The following is an 18,481-nucleotide window of genomic DNA, read 5'->3' on the forward strand; positions in this document are numbered from 1 at the left end:
GAAAGTCAACTTGAGTAGTATAGAATACACCCTTTTCTATCTTGGCATATAATCCTACATCTTTAAGTTTTTGTAACACACAACAAACATGAAGTTTATATTTTTTTAATATTCTTAAAGTAGATTAGAATGTCATGTAAATAGCAAATAACAAAATCATCAAAAAAAATCAGAAAAAATATCATTCATGAGATGTTGAAAAGTAGCTAATACGTTCATGAGTCCAAAAGGCATGACATTATATTCGAAATATTTATATCTAGTTTGAAAAATAGTCTTCTATTCATCTCCTTCTTTATTGCAAACCAGATTTCATGTACTTTGTAGATCTATTTTTGTATAAATCTTTGTTTGATTGAATTAGTTAAGAAGTTCTAAAATAAAAAATAAGGAATACCTATTTTCACTAGTGATCTTGCTAAGTCCTTAATAGTCTATCTACAATTGTAGAGATCCATCTTTTTTCTTCACAAATAAGATAAGAGTTCCTACTGGAAATTTTGAATAGCATATGAAGTTCTTAGCTAAATTCTTGTCAATGTATTTCTTTAATATAGCCAATTTATTTTGTAATAAGTTGTAAATAGATCCAAATGAAAATTGAGATCTTTCTTACAAATCAATTGAATAATCATAGGATCAATGTTTTAGAAGAATATCTATATTTGTTTTTCAAAAAACATCTTGAAAATCTTGATACTAACTAAGAATACTACTTGACATCTTTCTACCATCAAAAATAGATGTGGCTTATATAACAAAAGATGAAACTTTTTTTGTCGCATGTACAAAAGGTCTCACATCTATTAGTAAAGGTTTTGTTATATTAGACTTATGTATTTCTACTTGACTAACAAAATTTTGGATTAAACAAGAAAACTTAAGGTTACGAGAAATCCAATCTATCTAATGATTATACTTTTTTAACCATGATAATCTTAAAATAATTTAATTAGAAGGAAATCTAATCATATTAAATATTGGTATGCTATTATGATCTTCAATTGCTACATCTAAAGGAACAATCTCATTGATAATATCTCTAGAAGACAACAAACAACCATTTATGACTTTGACATGTATGAATTTAATTTTCTTAACTAATAATATTTCTTATTTTTTGAGAAAGTAATTGTCTATAAAACAATCTGAGGCTTTTAAATCTAATAAAGGAAAGACTTTCTGTATTTTAGGTCCTAAATATATATCTATTGTAAAACAAGATAATAGATTTTAAGAGAACATAAGACCTTTATTAGATGTTGTACATGATTTTAACCGCATGGTCTCTATTGTAGCTGAATTTTTTTGTTTTTTGATATATTATTTTTTTTGGCAATCATACTCATTATTTTGTAATTGAATTATTTTTTTGGAAAATATTGAATAGTGTGCTTAGCTTCTCCATAATATAAGTACAAATTCTCTTCACAATGATAAATTATTTTTTATATAGTGATAGATTAAAATGTATTGTATCAATTTGCATTAATTTTGACCTTGATGAATAAGTTTTTGAAAACTTAGGAGCTACTATCATTACTTGATTTATTTCTCTTGAGCCAAATCTTTGTTCTTGATGCCTTTCAGATAATCAATTTTTGCATGCAATGGCTTGAGCAATAAATTATTCTAAATAATCTACTTTTTATATTATTAATAATAAATCTTTGACATTATTTTTTAATCCATATCAAAATTGATTGATAAGGGCTTTATTATTTCAATTCATATTACAAGTGAGGTTTTGGAATTTAGTAATATATAGGGTAGTTGACCATGATCTTTGTTATAAAGATAATAGCTTACTCTCTGTTATTTTTTCTTGATTACTTTCTTCAAATCTAGCCATAAATGCTTCTAAGAATGAATTAAAATCATAAAAGAGTAATAAATATTTTTTTTATCAAAAATACAAACTAAGAGAGAAAACTTCTAAAAAAAAATGTGTGTCTATAAATCCAACTTGAGTAAATCCATCAAAGTATTGGAAGGAACACAATCTTACATAGAGCTTGACTTGTTGCAAAAATCTTCAAAAATTTTATCTTGTTCTATCAAACTTCTTGGGTATACTAATCTTTGTTCCCGTCGTACTTATAGAAGCAAAACTTCCTAGATTTGGTTATAAAGTTGATTTACTTGCTTCTTTTCACTACATAATTTCTTGACATAGACTCTGAACTTCTTTCATATGCGTAGGATTAGTATTTTCATAATTGGTGCTAGTGATGCATGAAATTTCCATCCTAAGAGTGTTGAAAAGTTCAAGAAGATCTGCAATAGTTGTAAATCTATTACCACTTATGCCAAGTATAGCATCCATGATTTTTTCTTCTATTTCAAACAACTTAATAAATCCACAAGTCAAATTAAAAGAATGTAAATCACAACCTCTAATGTCAAATAAAAATTTTCATAAAGAAAGATAATCCACTCTCTTTAAAGAAAAAAATTAGTGTTAGAAAATAAAAATATTTATTTAAAGGTGGATAATTTGGAATTTTCAAAATACAACAATAGAAGTGAAGTAATTTATTCACTTTTAAAACAAGACAAGAATAATGAGTTAGAACTCTTATCAAATTTTCAAGGACATAAATCTCAAAGAAAGAAATCCTTAATATACTCTTGTGTTACTTGATAAGACTAGAAAATCACACAAAGATGGTGATAAATTGAACTAGAATGCATTTATTAAAGACAAGAAGACTAAAAAGTCTTTAAATAAGACTAATGATTAGAAAGTCATTGACATAAATGAAAAAGGCTTCATTCTTACCTCTATATATACTATCTAACTAAGAGCTATGTAGCAATGTTCAATAGGACCTCCAAAATATCTTAACTTTGCAAGACACGTATTTTAACTTGCAAGGAATTTTTTTTATAAATATGCCACATAGTTAGCTTCTTTTGCAAGCTACTAAGATGTGTGGCAAGTGATTAACTTCTTGATGAAGTTTCTAATCTATCAATTTATTACAAATACATATAAAGTCAAAGTAAGATTTTATAAAGCTTCTAAAAAGCTTTTCTAAAAGATATTATGAAATAAATCTATTTTTATGTACTTTTATTTATATATATAGGTATATATTAAAATAAATATGTATGTTCATGACAATAATTTACAACCTTTAATATTAAATGAAAATTTCTACAAAGAAGGATGATTTGCTTTCTTTAAGAAAAAAAATTAGTATTGAAAAAATAAATTATTTCTTTAAAGGTAGATAATTTGTAACCTTCAAAATACAATGATAAAATATAAGAATCTACTAACTTCTAAAAAAAGATGAAACCAATGAGTTAAGACTCTTGTCAAACTATCAAGGACATGAATCAAAACAAGAAGAACTATAAAATACTCTTATGTAATTCAAAAAGAATAAATATTCACTGTAAAAGTAATATAGTATTAAGACTAAAATAGCTTTTTTTAAAATCAAGAAGAATATAGACTCCTAAAACTAGACTAAGAACAAGAATGACATTGACAAGAGTGAAGAATGCTTTACTTTTGCCTCTATGTATATTATCTTAATAAGAGCTACATGGCAATATTCTATAAAACTTCTAACATATATTGACTTTACTAAATACATGTCTTAACTTGCAAAGCAAGTTTTTTATATGTATGCGACATAATTAGCTTATTCTACAAGATACCAACACGTATGAAATGTGGCTAACTTGTTGATTAAGTTTCTAAGTTATCAATTAACTACAAATACGTGTAAAGTTAAAGCATCATCTATAAAGCTTCTAAAAAGCTTCTCTAAAAGACATTATGAAATCAATCTATTTTTACCTACTTCTACTTAATTATATAGGTAATTATTGAAATAAATATGTATGTCCATAAGACTAAATTAATTAGATTTGATAGAATAAAATAATTGATCTAATGATTTTTAATGTGTTAAATTATAAAAAAAAAATTAATATTCTTATACTAATTATAAGTAAAAATAAAATTAAGAATATACATCAACTATAAAACATTTAACAAAATCATATTAAAAAAATATATATCTATTATAATAATTGGATGGCTTATTTGATTATATATATAAAATATAATATTTAAGTCACTTTTGTGTATTTTTTAATTTAGAAAAACATATATATATATATATATATATATGAAATTTTTTTTAAAATATATTTTTTTATAAGAAAATATTAATTTACATAATGTACTTCAATAATATTATGTTTACATCTCAAATAAGCAATCTTATTTTCAAGCTATATAACTCAATTTTCAATGCACCTATTCTATTTATTTTGTTTTGTTTTGTTTTTGTTTTTTTTTTTTCAAACATGTATTATTTCACACAATATAAGATGGAAAAAAAAAAAAAAAAAAAAAAAAAAACAACACTTGACAATAAATTTTCATTACTAAGCCTCAATGGCTTAGTATTAGATTTTTTTCATTTTTTTTGCTTTATATTATTTTTTTCCTTTTCACACTCAATTGACATAATATCTTTGGGCTTGTGCTTAGTTTATTACTCAACAACTCAACTTAGTTCTAAAGTCAATGGTGTAGAAAACTACACCCTTGCCTTATAGATTTACTTTGTACTTGTTCTTGACTTGTAATATTTTTAATTTTATTACCTGTAAAGTTTGATACAAATAGTATTGAGATAAATCCAACACATTATTCATTTTTTTCTCTTGTAGGCTTGTATCTTTAGTCTTGTCTACAATCAACTCTATTACCATTCTTTATAGTTTCTTAGATAGATTACAAATAATTAAACCATAAATCTTGACTCAAAGAAATTATATCTATTAAAATATACATTTTTTTAAAAAAATATTAAAAAAGATTTTTTAGAACTTATAAACTATTATTGGAAGTTTATAAGAAATATTTTAATATTTTTAAGATTAAAAATTTTAAAAATTATTTTAAAAAATCTATTAAGTAAAAAAAATCATTTAGAGATTTTTTTAAGATGTAAAGGAAATTAAAATAACATTAAATATGTTTAAATGTCTATAATTTAGTTGATTTTTGAAGATTGCATTGATTTAATTGATTCTATAGCTAATATAATTCATATTCAAAGATATGTATTTTTTTCAAAAAAAAGAAACTAAATGATATCTAATTAAAATATTAAATTTATTAAAAAATTATTTTTTAAATCATAAATTTCTTAGAAATATAGAAATACTATCTTAGCAAAAAACTCACTTATACTTTAACAAAACATACATTAATCAATTAATTTTAAATAAATACTCAAATATTTCAACAAGATTGAGATGATATCATATCATTTTTTTTATAGACATAGATCTAATCTATAAATTAAAATAAAGAAAACCTTGTATAAGTGCTTTTTATTAAAAAATTAAAAATCATACAAATAAGATTGCATGATATAATGTTATTATATATCTATATATCTATATATATACATTATGCCAAGAAAAAACTATGTGATAGAAAAATCAACTTAGAATAGTATTTTCTATTTAGAATTATCTAATTTTTTAAAAAATAAATAAAATTATTTTTTTTAGAAAATTAAAAGAAAATAAAAGTTGAAATCTATAATATATGTATCTTATATTGTAGATGAATTAAAATTATCTTAAGTCACTTGATCAAAAAGTAATATTAATTAAATATTGATGATAAATTAAAATTTAATTAAATTATTATATAATATCATATTAAGTATATGTCTTTAATATTATTGTAAAATATATGTAATATTATTCTATAATATTATTTTATAAAAGCTATTTAGATACTTAATGTCTTATATATAAAATCTTTTAAAAGCTTTGAAGATATTTTATAGATATAAATAGATTTTTAAATTTTTATAAATATGTCATATAACTATTGAAACTTATTCTACAAGTTTTATACTTTTAAAAAGTTGTATTAGAAGGAACCTACATGTTGATGCTTAGACAATAAGCCTTATGGTTCTTAAAAAGCTTCTACAAAACCTTCTTAATAGCTACTATATATGAAGACAAGACTAACACTTGTGAGGATAAAAGTCACCCTTTAATCCAAATTAAAAGATGGCTTTAATTAAAAATTTCTTATCATTGGTGGTATAAAGTAGGAAGAAAAAATAACAAGAAATAAAAATAAGTAAAAGAATTGCAATCAAGCAATTATGCACTACAAAACTAGTCATAATTTGATTATTAGATGTTTACCTAGTAAAGAATAAAAAATAAAGATAATTACTATTCCTTAGATAAGTAATTTTATTATCTTTCTAATTATATTAGAAACGTATAAACTCAAGTTACCATTAATAAGTTATGAATGTTTAAAAAATAATAAATATATTATAAAAAATAATAAATTCAATTTAAATTAATTAAAAATATTATTTTTTATATTAGTAACTAAAAGGTACAAGGTTCTTTTTTATATTGCTTTTAACTACTAATTAATATTTATGGTTTTTTTTATAATCTATATGCATGGATAGAAGGCTAATGTAGATATTATTATTAATAATTAAATATTAATACTCACTAATAAAAAAAAATAATAGTATATTAGCTGAGATAATTCCTTCAAAGACTTATTAAGCTTCTATATTAATGATTTTTTCTAATAATATTCTTACAATAATATGCTTTTAAGTCTAATAAATATTTAAATAATAATAAAATTTCTAATATTACTATTTTATATCTAAAAAATTTAAAACTATATTTTTAACAAATCTACCAATTAAGATCTGTTTATTGGACTTGTAAGGTAATTCTTAATCAAGTCAATATCTTATCTTCATATCTTCATTCAAGACTTTTTTATCTCTTTATATTTTCCAATAGCCGTTTTATATATCTCATAGTTATATCTCATAACTATCTCTTTTTTCTTATTTTTTTTCTTTTTTATTGATATATGAGTATATTAGCTTTTTGAATTTGTCTAAATTCATATCCTTGACAATGTATGCAATATTGTATTATGTGAAAACTAATTTGGGAATGCTTTTGGCATTTGGCTGTAGAAAGAAAATTATATTTGCCACAAACAAAGAACATAAGAGTATTAGTAAGATTCTTAACAAATCTTTATTGAAATTATTTTTAAACTTCAATTAAATCCAAAAGAATATTAAAGAAATCCTAAAAAAATTATTAGATAATTCATAAAAAAAAATTAAATCATAAAAAATATTAAAAAAAATTCTAAAAAAATTCTAAATTACTCATAAATCAATCATAAAGAAATTTTTAAAACAAATATTAAAAAATCAATAAATTAATATCAAAGAAATTATAAAAAATAAATCCAAAAATAATTCTAAAAATAAAATACTAAAGAAGTTATAAAAATCCTAAAAGATTCTTAAATAAAATCCAAATAATATTTTAATTAAATTCTAATTATCCTAATTAAAATTTTAAAAAATCCTAAATAATACTAAATAAATTCTAACCAAATTCTAATGAAATTCTTATAAAATCCTAAATAAGTCCTACCAAATTCTAAAATAATCTTAAAAAATCTTGATAAAATTCTAAAAATATCTTACAAATCTTAATTAAACCCCAATTGAAATTTAACCAATCCTAATCAATCCTATAGTACTCTTAAAATCTCAATAACTATTGAATAAATTATTGATCTTGCTTAAAACTTTGCACAATTTACAAATTAATGATTAAAAACAAGTACAACAATTTAAAGAAGAATCCAACTTATTAGTTTGAAAAAAAAGCCTCTTAATTGCTTAGGTGTTGGCCGTCAACTATCTTCAACTTTAATGTTAATCTTCCAAAAGCAAATATCTTAAAAAAAAAATATGTAAATTTTTTATAGTCTAAATATGTAAAAAAACAATATAAAAATTAATTTCTAAGTTAAAGTTGATAATGATATATTTTTTACTATAAAATACTTAAAAACATTTATATAATTTTTTGTAAATTAGATTTAGAAGTAGCATATTCTTTTTAAATTGAAAAGATCTTGCATAAGAATGTTAATGAGTACAAATATTTAAATTATTATTTTTTATATTTTTCATTAAGTTCTAATTTATAAAAGACAAATAAAATTAATACAAAGAAAGATTCTTTAGAAACTCTTTTACAAAAGAAATGAAATAAGATAAGAATACAGTTCAACGTCATAAATGTAATTGTAGAATAGTACAAAAATATATCTATCACATGTGCATTTATAAATTTTTTCTAAATTAAGGATATAAAAAATTCTATATATATATATATAGAGAGAGAGAGAGAGAGAGAGAGAGAGAGAGAGAGAGAGAGAGAGCGCAAGAGAGAGAGAGAGAGAGAGAGAGAGAGAGAGATTTTTAAAATCTAAAATTCAATTAAACAATATAAGATGAAAGTCAAAGATTATTAGATTGATGTCTAAGAAAGAAGTATCAGTAAGAAGTAGTAGTTACATAGTTGAGAAGATCTAAAGTATTCAATGTAATAGAAGCAAAAAAAAAACCTTAAAATTTTAAAATATAGCAATTTTTCCTAAAATATATTTAAAACTAATTGAATAAAAGAATAAATTTTATATTATAAAAGACAACCAAAGCTTTTGTAATAAAATTAAAAATAGAAGAAACTTTTGTTGTAATATAATCATATGATAAGAAAAACAAAACATAGATCTTATCAAAAAAACTTAAGAGATTTGTTTAAGTAAAAAAGGAGAATCATAATATTTTTCTAAAAAAAATATTTTAAAATTATCTTTCTTGATATACCACTAATTAACAATACTAGAAAGATGTAAAAAGATCTAAGACATGGCAAGCTTTGGATGAAATTTTAATTGCCAATCATTATCTTTATAACAACTAAAAGAGAAACACAACTTAAAGCACCAAATAATGTTAATTGGTATTGATATTACCTAAGATTTCTAAGATAAATAAACGAGTTAAAATAAAAAGTAGTGACTTCTTTAAAAACGTAAACATTGTTAAAAAATAACTTGACCAACAAAAAAATACAAGACTAAGTTCAAGAAGACTTTGATGCTTTAAAATAAGATATAATGTAATAATCAAGAAATATTTTACTTACCAAAATTAGGCCTTTCAATAAATAAAGACCAAAATAGATTATAAGCCCTAATATTTCTTTAGAAAGTACTAAAAAGAATAGTAGAATAGAAATACAACTACAACTTGATACCTTCAAGTTTAGAAGATAGCTTAGTAGTAAAGCACTCATAATTGATCTAAAATGGCATGTAGGTACAATGCAAGAAAGTAAATTAAGATTGGTATTGGAGTTAATTATCAAAGAGTAAAAATAAAGCTAAAATTTATTTATTAATAAATATTAAATTTCACAATGACTTTTAAAATATAATACATACATGAGTTAAATAAAATACTAATTAAAAGAGTATTTGATTTGCTAGATTTAATTTAAGAGTTATAATACAAAACTGAGATTTTCACATGGATAAGCAAAGTAACTTGAAAAGAGCCTCCCAATTCAAAGTAATTGTGTTCCATAGCAATCTATCCTATCTTCTACAATGGTTATTAAATTTAATGAAATGAAGAAAGGTCCACCATAGATAATATAAGTTTGCCAATTTAGTCAAATATTTGATTGATTCATAATAAAAGAAGATCTAATCACTACTACTTAGGCCCTCTTATCAACAAGTTGTTGACAAATAAATTAAGTTGTTGGACCTATATAATTGTTGATCTTATTAGTCTTAGATTAAGTCTTTACTTTGTCTAATCTAACTTTTATTCAAGTCTTGTATTTAAAATTAATCAAGTAGGGAAATATGGTGTAAAATATTTTCTTTGTTATAATTTGTATTCATTTTTTTTTGACACATTGTTAGAATGTAGTATAAAAGATGAAGTCTATTGATGTAATTTTACATCATATTATAAACTAATAAGTTCCTTACAACCAATACATTCAAATAATAAAATCATAGAATAGTAATAAATTTTATAGATAATATTAATTAATATTTACTTAAATTATTTTATTAATAAATAAAAATTATAAAGACAAACACATATAAAAAAAATACTTTGAAAAAAAATCAAATCAATAATAAAAAAAATGGATCTCAGAATAATCATAAATTTATTAATACATATATTATTTTTTATAATAAAATTATAATTTGTAAAAATTTATTAATACCAAATTCTTAAAAAAAAATAAGAATCTTAGAATATCATCTATTAATAATTATTATATGACATTTAAGAACATATATATTTATTGTTATTTGATAATGATTTTAAAAAAAATTTAAATATATAATCTTCTACAACATTGACAAGTCACATATTAATTCAAAACTACTCATATAAACTTCTCTTTAACAATTGTATTATTTTGTGATATTTAAAAAAATTCAAGTTATTTAAATAATTTTTAAAATATTTAATCATTAAAAAATATTTTTTGAAAACTTGATAAAATTTAATACAACATGTTTAAATTTAGAGAATTTTTAATAATTCGCAAAAACCCATTTAATACTTTTAGTATTTAGATTAAATATAAAAAGGAGTTTAAGCCCAACAAAAACCCAAATCTCTTCCCATCTTCTCACTATTGGATTGGATCCCTACTAAGCTCCATAACAAAGCCACAAAATCCTATCACATTCTTAAAACAAAACATCAAAGTAGTAGAAACACACACAAACTTGACTTGGACGACTACAATCAACAAACATTGACTTCTGCACCAATTGAGTCCTATAAAGTTGAACACAACAAAAACAATAACTCTATAAATGCAGTGCCATTAAATTGGGATTCCTAGGGCTTGGATTTTGACAATCCAGTCTCATGTTGGATTTAGGCTGCCCATTAATAGCAATTGGGGTCTCAATCGCCCATTATGGGTAGCATCCAAGACTGCCCCTGCTTGGGCAGGATTTGGGATTACCCTTCATGGGCAACCATAATAGATGAAAAGATGAGACTGGTTGACTAGAACACCTATCAGGAAAAGCTGAGCACCCATAGTATTAAACTGGTAGTGCCCCCCCATTCTGATATTTGTATGATAAAGATGCCTTTAAAGTGATAAAATGATAATGATGAGAGTCGAAATTGAAAGAAAAAAAATTAAAAAATAAAAAATACACTCTTTTTGTGGCAATAAAAAATGCCACAAAATTCTTTGATCTTTCACAACAATGCCTCATTGCCAAGCAAGAGCGACATCTCTGTTTAATATACAGTTGAAGGTAGCAGGAAAACCAAAGCCAGTTAACTAAATGGGGAACTTCCGGACTTCCTGTCTCTGTCGACAATGAAATCTTCACTTCCAGCAGTGGTTCGCTGGCAATTATACTGCGTCACTACGTTCCACATCAAGCTACCGCTCGCATAAAGCTAATATTTCCTGTTTCAAACATTAAGTAAAACTTTCCCGTGAAGGTGCTGTCGATCGGATAAACAACGTGGAGAAAAATGGAATATGTTAAGCTGCAAACCTCCTTTACTAAAAATTAGTTTCTGCAGAATGCTCCATGTTGAGGTTATTTGAGTTGATTGTGAAGCTTTCACATTTTGATGCGAGGAATGGAGCGTGGGATGCTACCATATACTGTCAAATTATTAGTCCCGTTATGAAATCAATCGATCTTTCAGCTTCAGTCTCCCAAACAACACTAGAAAATGACTTCCTGGTCCTAAACAGACAAAACCAAGCTCAGCACCACTTGTCGGGCCTCCCTGTGAGCAAAAGGCACAGAAGTTGAATCAAGTTAACGAGCAGCTCCTAAGCAAGTCATGTTGAAAAGTACAGAATAAAACTGACATGACAAACGACTACACACTAAGGAACTGATCTCCAGTAATATTAAGAGGCTTAACGGTATCACTCTTCACTATTTAGAGATGAAAAATAAATTAATTCATGAATATCCTATGTGCACAAACCTTGCCATTTAAAAGTACGAGTTCACCATCCACCCATTGAGGATTTTTAAAACCTGGTTCAGCCATCCTAGCCTGTCCTTTGTACCTTGCCGTCTGGTCAACCAAATGCATTTCCAAATCAATAATCATTGCCAGTTGATAAGTAATGAAAGAGCAGCAAAAGAAGACACTGTGTCAAGACCTGTGTACAAGCAGCAAGTGGCTGAATTTATACAGCAGTCTTGCAAATGTCTTACCACACCAAGCTCCTCCGGATAAACTCCCCTATGCGGCAATCGGCTGCCTTTCCCAACTTTAGCACGGAAAGAAACCTTCACAGATTTGAAAATTTAGCTCAGCAGTTGGTACTAGAGACCCAAATTGCATCATTGAACCTACTTCGACCAAGTTTGTACAACCGAAGAAATACAATACAAAGAGATGTTTGTTTAAATAATGAAGTACCTGGCCAGCAGGCACATTCACATCGCCGGTCAACTTTACAGCTTCAACATACTCAAAACATTCCCATTCTTGAGCAGTAGAAAAGGTATCAGTGGTCTGCCAATTGCCAAACTTTCGTTGAAGTTGCACTACCTCTGCAGAGTGGGGTCCCAAAGATCCAATGTACAACCCTGCTCGGAACAAAAGGATGTAAAACTCTCCATGGAGCAGAAAGGAAGACCTGAGCGTGACATGCACATATGATGTGTATTGACACCAGTAACATTGACAATATCTCGAGGAAAGAGATGCTAAAAGCTAAGGTTGAAAAACTAGTTTTACCAGGAAAATTCAAGCATCAGAACATTCACAACATGCTTTCAGAATAAAGCATACCAGAAAATGGATCATTGCCTGCATCCGATACGTTGATTCGCCGAAACACGGTACTTTTAAACAAACCCCGCCGATTTCGAGCCTTAGTGACGGCTTCGTCTAGAAGCTCTTCCAAATCTTTGCTTGATATCTCCATCTCGACAGTATCGCTCTCCTCCGAGTCCTCGGGATCCGTCTGTCAACATGTCATAACCATTATTCACAAAGAAGCGTCATTGACAAGAGATACGGAAACAAACATGTAACGCTTCTTGGAAATTATCATCAATCAGATTATAATTGCACAACACCATCAGAAATTGTTTAGAAGGAAAATGCTATTAAGATGTGAAATCCTATAGTATCCTACTCTCTCATCAAAAGTAGTCAAATTGTACTTACTTTCAGAGATTTGCCTAAACTCTGCAGAAACTCTTCAACTGGATCAAGAGGCCTGGTATCAACAGAGAATTCTTTAACGCCAGGTACCATTGTTACGACTGAATCCGTATCCTCCAAGGTAGTTAGCAATTTGGATTCAGCGATGTAAAAAACAAAGTTGTCCTTGTTCCTCCGCTCAATGTTGGCAGACACACGATGCAGCGCCCTACGATGAAAATCACCCCCTAAAGCTCCTACTTCTACCAACCCAGATCTGCCATTTGTTGGCAAAGAGAAGCTGCCTACAGGTGGTAATCCATCCACAGACTGGATAAACTGCAGACCAGAATTGCTGTTACCGGCACCAGCCAATTCTTCGTCTCTGAGAAGCTCATCTTCTGCATCCTCCATCAACTGCTCAACGATACTTGGCAAATCAGCTTCTATTTTTCCGTTTACTATTACCTGTGTAGTAACAGCGAAAAACAAGAGGGTCAGTACGCCGAAAACTCTTTCATAAATGCGCGTACAAGTACCTCAAACATGTGTCATTAACTCGTGTGGAAAAATTGCACACGAGAATTATATAAACTTAACAACCAATCGCAGTTAAATAAGATAAGTAAAACAAACCTGAAAAACTTTCATTTTGACATCCGGCATCCGATCTTCCAGAAAATCAAGGATCTTTTTAAGACCTTCTATTGAAACATTTTCACCATCCTTTTTAAGAACTTCTTTCATTTTGTCAAAAACCTCCTTATGGTCCTCCTTCAAGATATCCTCCATTAAATCCAATTTCAGATGCAGATTTCTGCTGGATTCTCCCATTACACTTGAAAAATCAAGCATATCATTACCACTCACTTGCACATCCTTGTTAGCTTCCCCTAACATGTCCTCAAAATCGAAAACGTCTTTGCTGAGCCCCACTATTGACACCGCAGCACCATTTGCATCTCTTTGAAGATACACAGCATGCTGCTGATACTTATTAACTTCATCCTTTGTGACATACACCTCAAATAAAGGGACGCCTGCTGTTGCCAAAGCAAGTTGCCTGAAATATCAAAACGAACTTTTAAGAAAAGATCAAGTACAATCTGCCCTTCAACATCCTTCGCTGCGACTTCCGTTCGTCAACCATCACACCATGATGCACGCAAAAAGTCGGCGAAAAATTTCGGCAACAAATAAGTTAACACCTAATAGTAATCAAAAAATCTTCAATGTACCTCGTAAAAGAGTAGCTTCATTTGAAAATTTGGTTCAACAACATGCTAATCCACCCACACACTCATAAATCACCTGGCACTGAAACCTTTTGCAATAAACCTGCCTTCTGAAGGAGAAATATTGATGATACGTCCATACGGATCCTTATCGTCTTCAGACATACCAGCCCACCAACCCACCTGACCAAAGAAGTAGAAAATTAGCACCGACTAAGGTCTGACATGAGTAGCACATTTAAAATAAATGACGGGGAGAATAAACCTGGAAATACAAGAAAACATAATAGCTGCTTACAACCTAGGATTTGGTTATTTAACAGTGAGCTAGACACTGATCTATATAATGCTCCTAGGTTGCTCCTGAGATTGACTAGAAGTCGACCTGGAGTGAAACAATGCAGACGATTTATACTAGTTTGGCATGAGTAACTTCGAATACGTGATCAGCAGATTGGGTCTCAAGCATCTGTTCACACCAAGTACGTGCAGCCAAAGAAAAAGAGAAAGGAAGAAAGAGTTGAATACTTACAAGACCAACACCAGCCTCGTCACGTAAATAAGCAGCATCTCTGTATCTTTCTTCCTCCAATGCATTCTAAGAGAAGATGCAAACCAACTTTCAACATGCTTGCATACTTAATACTTCTCGAGATGATCAAAAAGAAAAAAGCCGTCTTAAAACAGTCCTAAAAGTCATCCTGTAATTCTTCAAACTGCATTCAAGTTACTCAACTCATGCTCATTAAGATATGTTATGTAATAAAACAACGTATCTTAATAAATTAGCATTATTGATGTGGTTTGAGATAAAAGATATGCTGAAAACCTGTAATTTTATTTTTTAATGCTGATTCTCACCTTTGAGCAAAAATCACTAGGAGTGAGTAAGGAACTGAAGGACTATATTTAAGCACGAAACATCTGAAAACAAAACAAAGCACACAAGACATGCAGTAAAGTGGTGGACCTTATAATCACTCATGGCACCTGCGACCAGGTCCTCGGATTTCACGGCAGCCAATTTTTTCTTGATACGCCCAGCTTTCTCAAAATCCTCCAAGTTGATTGCCTCTTCAATTTGAAGCTGAGTACAGGTTTCAATGCACAAAACATACCATGAAATCATCAAACAAAACACATGAGTTACTCAGTTAGCAGATCCTCGTTTCCATGTTCGTAAGAGAATTCACCAACAGTTGAAGCAAAATTCCAGCAAGTGTCCCCAGTTCACATCCAATTGATTCATACCGACACTTCTAGAGAAACACAAAAGGCTAGTAATCTCAGGACAATAATCTCAAGAGTTCCAAAAGGTTAGAATCTACCCGTCGTTGTACAATCAAAAGATTTAAACCACCCAAAATAAATGTCCTATGTCGAACATATAACATCCTTATAAGAAGTGCTTTATAAATTGTAGTTTAGTATACACAAAGCACGGGACAAACAACGATGCCAATTATAGCGTCACCTGCTTGCAGATGAAAAGAACCACTGAGCATGCTCGGAAAATTAACACTTGTTTACCTGCAACTTTTGGACCATGTTTTGACGCTCATCAACTTCAGAGAATAATTGTTGTATTTTCTCCCAGGCAGTTTCGTCCTTGGCCAGTGTATTCAAGACTGCAGTCTTTTCGTCCTGAATCCCCTTCTTCTGCTTGTAACTCTCAAGATAGTCTTGCAAACGTTGTCCGGCTGTGGCAATCATCTCCCGTAGTGGATTTCCCGTCTTCACAGTTGCCTGCAAAGTCATTTCAGCTTATCAGCCAAGGCAGATCCACGTAATCCTGGCATGTTGAAATTCAGTGAGGTGCCATGCACATTACCATATTCTTGCACATAAGTTCTACAATGAGTAAATTGAATTCCTGCATTAAGGTGTGAAAAAAATAGTTTCTATACTGACTATTTCACTTTAATTGTTAACTAATGCATTCAAGCCAGGAAAAAGTATTCTGGTTCATGAAGGGTGTAACGTCTCGTGCGATCGCTAAAAAAAGATACACTTATGCCGCTGTGCTGGTATGTAGAAAGCTAGTGCACGTACTTGCGGTTTCTTCTGCTGTGGTTTATTTCCACTGCCGGAAGTCCCAGGAATTCCGTCATTGCTTTTCTCGTTCTTTTCCTCGTCATAGTTGCTACCATTTTTATCGATGTTTTCAGACCCCGCACATCTGCAGACTCCACGTTTGCTGCCACTTCCGAGACTTCGCCTCCAGTGTCTGTCTGATCCAAAACTCTTCCCTGGTTTACTTGTAGATGCATTCACTACGAGCGACTTGTGAAGAAGAGTTTCTTGCACAACTGACTGATTCGACACACGTAATAGACGATTATGGTATCGACCCTGAGCTGCTGTACACACGCCAGTGAAAGGATGGGTATCCAACCCCGCCACTGCACCTGAGGATAACATTGTCAATGCCATACTCGGCATAGTGTGACATAAACGAATTCTTATCTCAATGTAGTTCAGATGCTGCTGGTATAATTCTCAAACTTTTTCTATCTGCTCCCTTGACAATAAGTACGTACGCCAGATAAATTAACGCGCAGGGATTCTGCAGAAGACAAACACAAAAAATAAATGACCTGTCAGGCGCAACCACCACAAGTAAACCACTTCAAGCGGAAGTTTTTCAATGCTTTTCGGTCTATACCCTTTCGCAAAGTCGTTGATTCAAAAACACAGACAGTTCAATTTCAATACCTCAAAATAACCACAACAGACTGCACCATACCGACACCACTAAGCCTACATCTAGATTGCAAGGGGGCTTTTAATCATCCAACCCAAAGGCAAAGCTTCGATTGAGAAACTTGTCAGTCGAAAAACTAAGATTCAAGATACTCTGTGAATGTAATAAAAACTCTAAAGCGTACCAATAATGAGTGTTCCATAACTACGATAGTAACATAAAAGATAAATCAATCCGCAAGTTAGATTCACAGATGATTTTCTGTGAGGACAAGGGAAGAAAAGGGAAATGGATTTTAAAACATGAACACAAATAAAGGAGATGGACAAGGACAATGAAAAGAAAAAGAAGACGGTAGCCTCACGTTTGCTGTCAAAAACTGCAGAGTTTATTGCCAAAAAAAACTTGTAGCAGTGCAGAATTCACATGGCAACAACTACTAATGTAATTTGGCATCGATTGAGTACTCCAAATTTTAGTTAGATACCGTGTAATGGATACAATAATTCAGAATGTCGCACTAAACACTAGTTTCGCCTAATTGCTTTCAGACTACAAAGTCCAAATGCGAAATTAACAAGAAGCTGAGTTTAGGGGGGGGGGGGGGGGGGGGGGGGGAAATAAAATAAAATAAAAGGTCGACATTAACAACCAGGTGCTTCATGAACGATTCTAAGACTTCCAAGGCGACACTCATACACACAATTACCTTTGTCTTCGCTGTCAACCAGTGAGACAGGGACCCGCAGAAGAGCGTTGCCTTGACCTAAGTAAGAACCCAGCAAAGACTCAATTCCTTACACCCGACACAAGGAATCGACTCACAAGCCCTAAGCTACCTCCACGGCCTCCGAGTGACGAATCTAACTCCATTTTCCATCACCAAACCCACACATCGTCCACACATCTAACCCAAGGTTTGTGCATCTCCAATCTCACCTCCTACTCTTCATTGCACATCTACCACCACCACTACCTCCTCTTTCTCCTCCTACTCCTCCTCCTGCTGCTGCTGCTTGCAATCAAATTCTCGAACCTCGCATCCCCATTGACCCCAATAATGAAAGAACCCACACATCTCAGACTCCAATCCGAACCATTAAATCGTTCACAGAAACCCAGACGAGAGCTCGCACTCCATGGCCATCACAACAGCACAGGACACAGATGAGTCGACAACTCCTGCCCTTATTTTGTAGATCTGACGTTGAATGTTTTATATATTTTAAGAAGTCGTAGAATCACCGCCGTGTTGTTCACAGAGCATTGCGGAAATGGAAGCTTGGGCTCAGGCTACATATACGTAGATTTTATTTTTAATGTTGCTGTTCAATAGAATTCGAGTTTCTTTTGGGTCGGGAATCGTCGGACATATCGTTGAACGGCCTGTATTCTCTGTTTTGGAATTTCGGGCAGCGGGCAGTTCCCTAAAAGTA

At 29.7% G+C, this 18,481-nt stretch overlaps 1 protein-coding gene across 5 annotated transcripts; it reads right to left on the reverse strand.

Annotated features, from left to right (window-relative positions):
- Positions 1 to 11,096: 11,096 nt before the first annotated feature.
- LOC112278420 (protein EXECUTER 2, chloroplastic) lies at positions 11,097 to 18,211 on the reverse strand. 5 transcript variants are annotated; one of them, XR_012216948.2, is made up of 13 exons: positions 17,985 to 18,201; positions 16,394 to 16,907; positions 15,872 to 16,087; positions 15,312 to 15,428; positions 14,874 to 14,939; positions 14,418 to 14,524; positions 13,743 to 14,169; positions 13,131 to 13,574; positions 12,750 to 12,924; positions 12,375 to 12,594; positions 12,167 to 12,241; positions 11,931 to 12,023; positions 11,097 to 11,723 (listed from the first exon to the last, which is right to left on the reverse strand). XR_012216948.2 is itself a non-coding variant. In XM_024511889.3 (13 exons), the coding sequence occupies exons 2-13, from the start codon at positions 16,781 to 16,783 to the stop codon at positions 11,616 to 11,618; spliced, it is 2,388 nt and encodes a 795-aa protein (XP_024367657.1). In that variant the 5' UTR covers positions 16,784 to 16,907; positions 17,985 to 18,211; the 3' UTR covers positions 11,097 to 11,615. The 5 variants fall into 5 exon arrangements, 3 of the variants coding, with proteins under 3 accessions (XP_024367657.1, XP_024367658.1, XP_090103481.1); XR_016500824.1 differs by having other exon boundaries at positions 17,755 to 18,109; XM_024511889.3 differs by having other exon boundaries at positions 12,375 to 12,544; positions 17,985 to 18,211.
- Positions 18,212 to 18,481: the final 270 nt, after the last annotated feature.

This window comes from Physcomitrium patens, chromosome 25 (genome assembly GCF_059467195.1).
Source record: "Physcomitrium patens ecotype Gransden chromosome 25, ASM5946719v1, whole genome shotgun sequence".
NCBI classification, from domain to species: domain Eukaryota; kingdom Viridiplantae; phylum Streptophyta; class Bryopsida; order Funariales; family Funariaceae; genus Physcomitrium; species Physcomitrium patens.

Excerpts from the sequence above, each read along its gene's own strand:
- LOC112278420 (XM_024511889.3), bottom strand. The coding sequence starts at position 16,783 with ATGCCGAGTATGGCATTGACAATGTTATCCTCAGGTGCAGTGGCGGGG. Across the intron at positions 16,088-16,393 it reads CACAGCAGAAGAAACCGCAA|GCAACTGTGAAGACGGGAAA; the intron begins GTACGTGCACTA and ends ATGACTTTGCAG. Across the intron at positions 13,575-13,742 it reads TCAAAATGAAAGTTTTTCAG|GTAATAGTAAACGGAAAAAT; the intron begins GTTTGTTTTACT and ends GTTACTACACAG.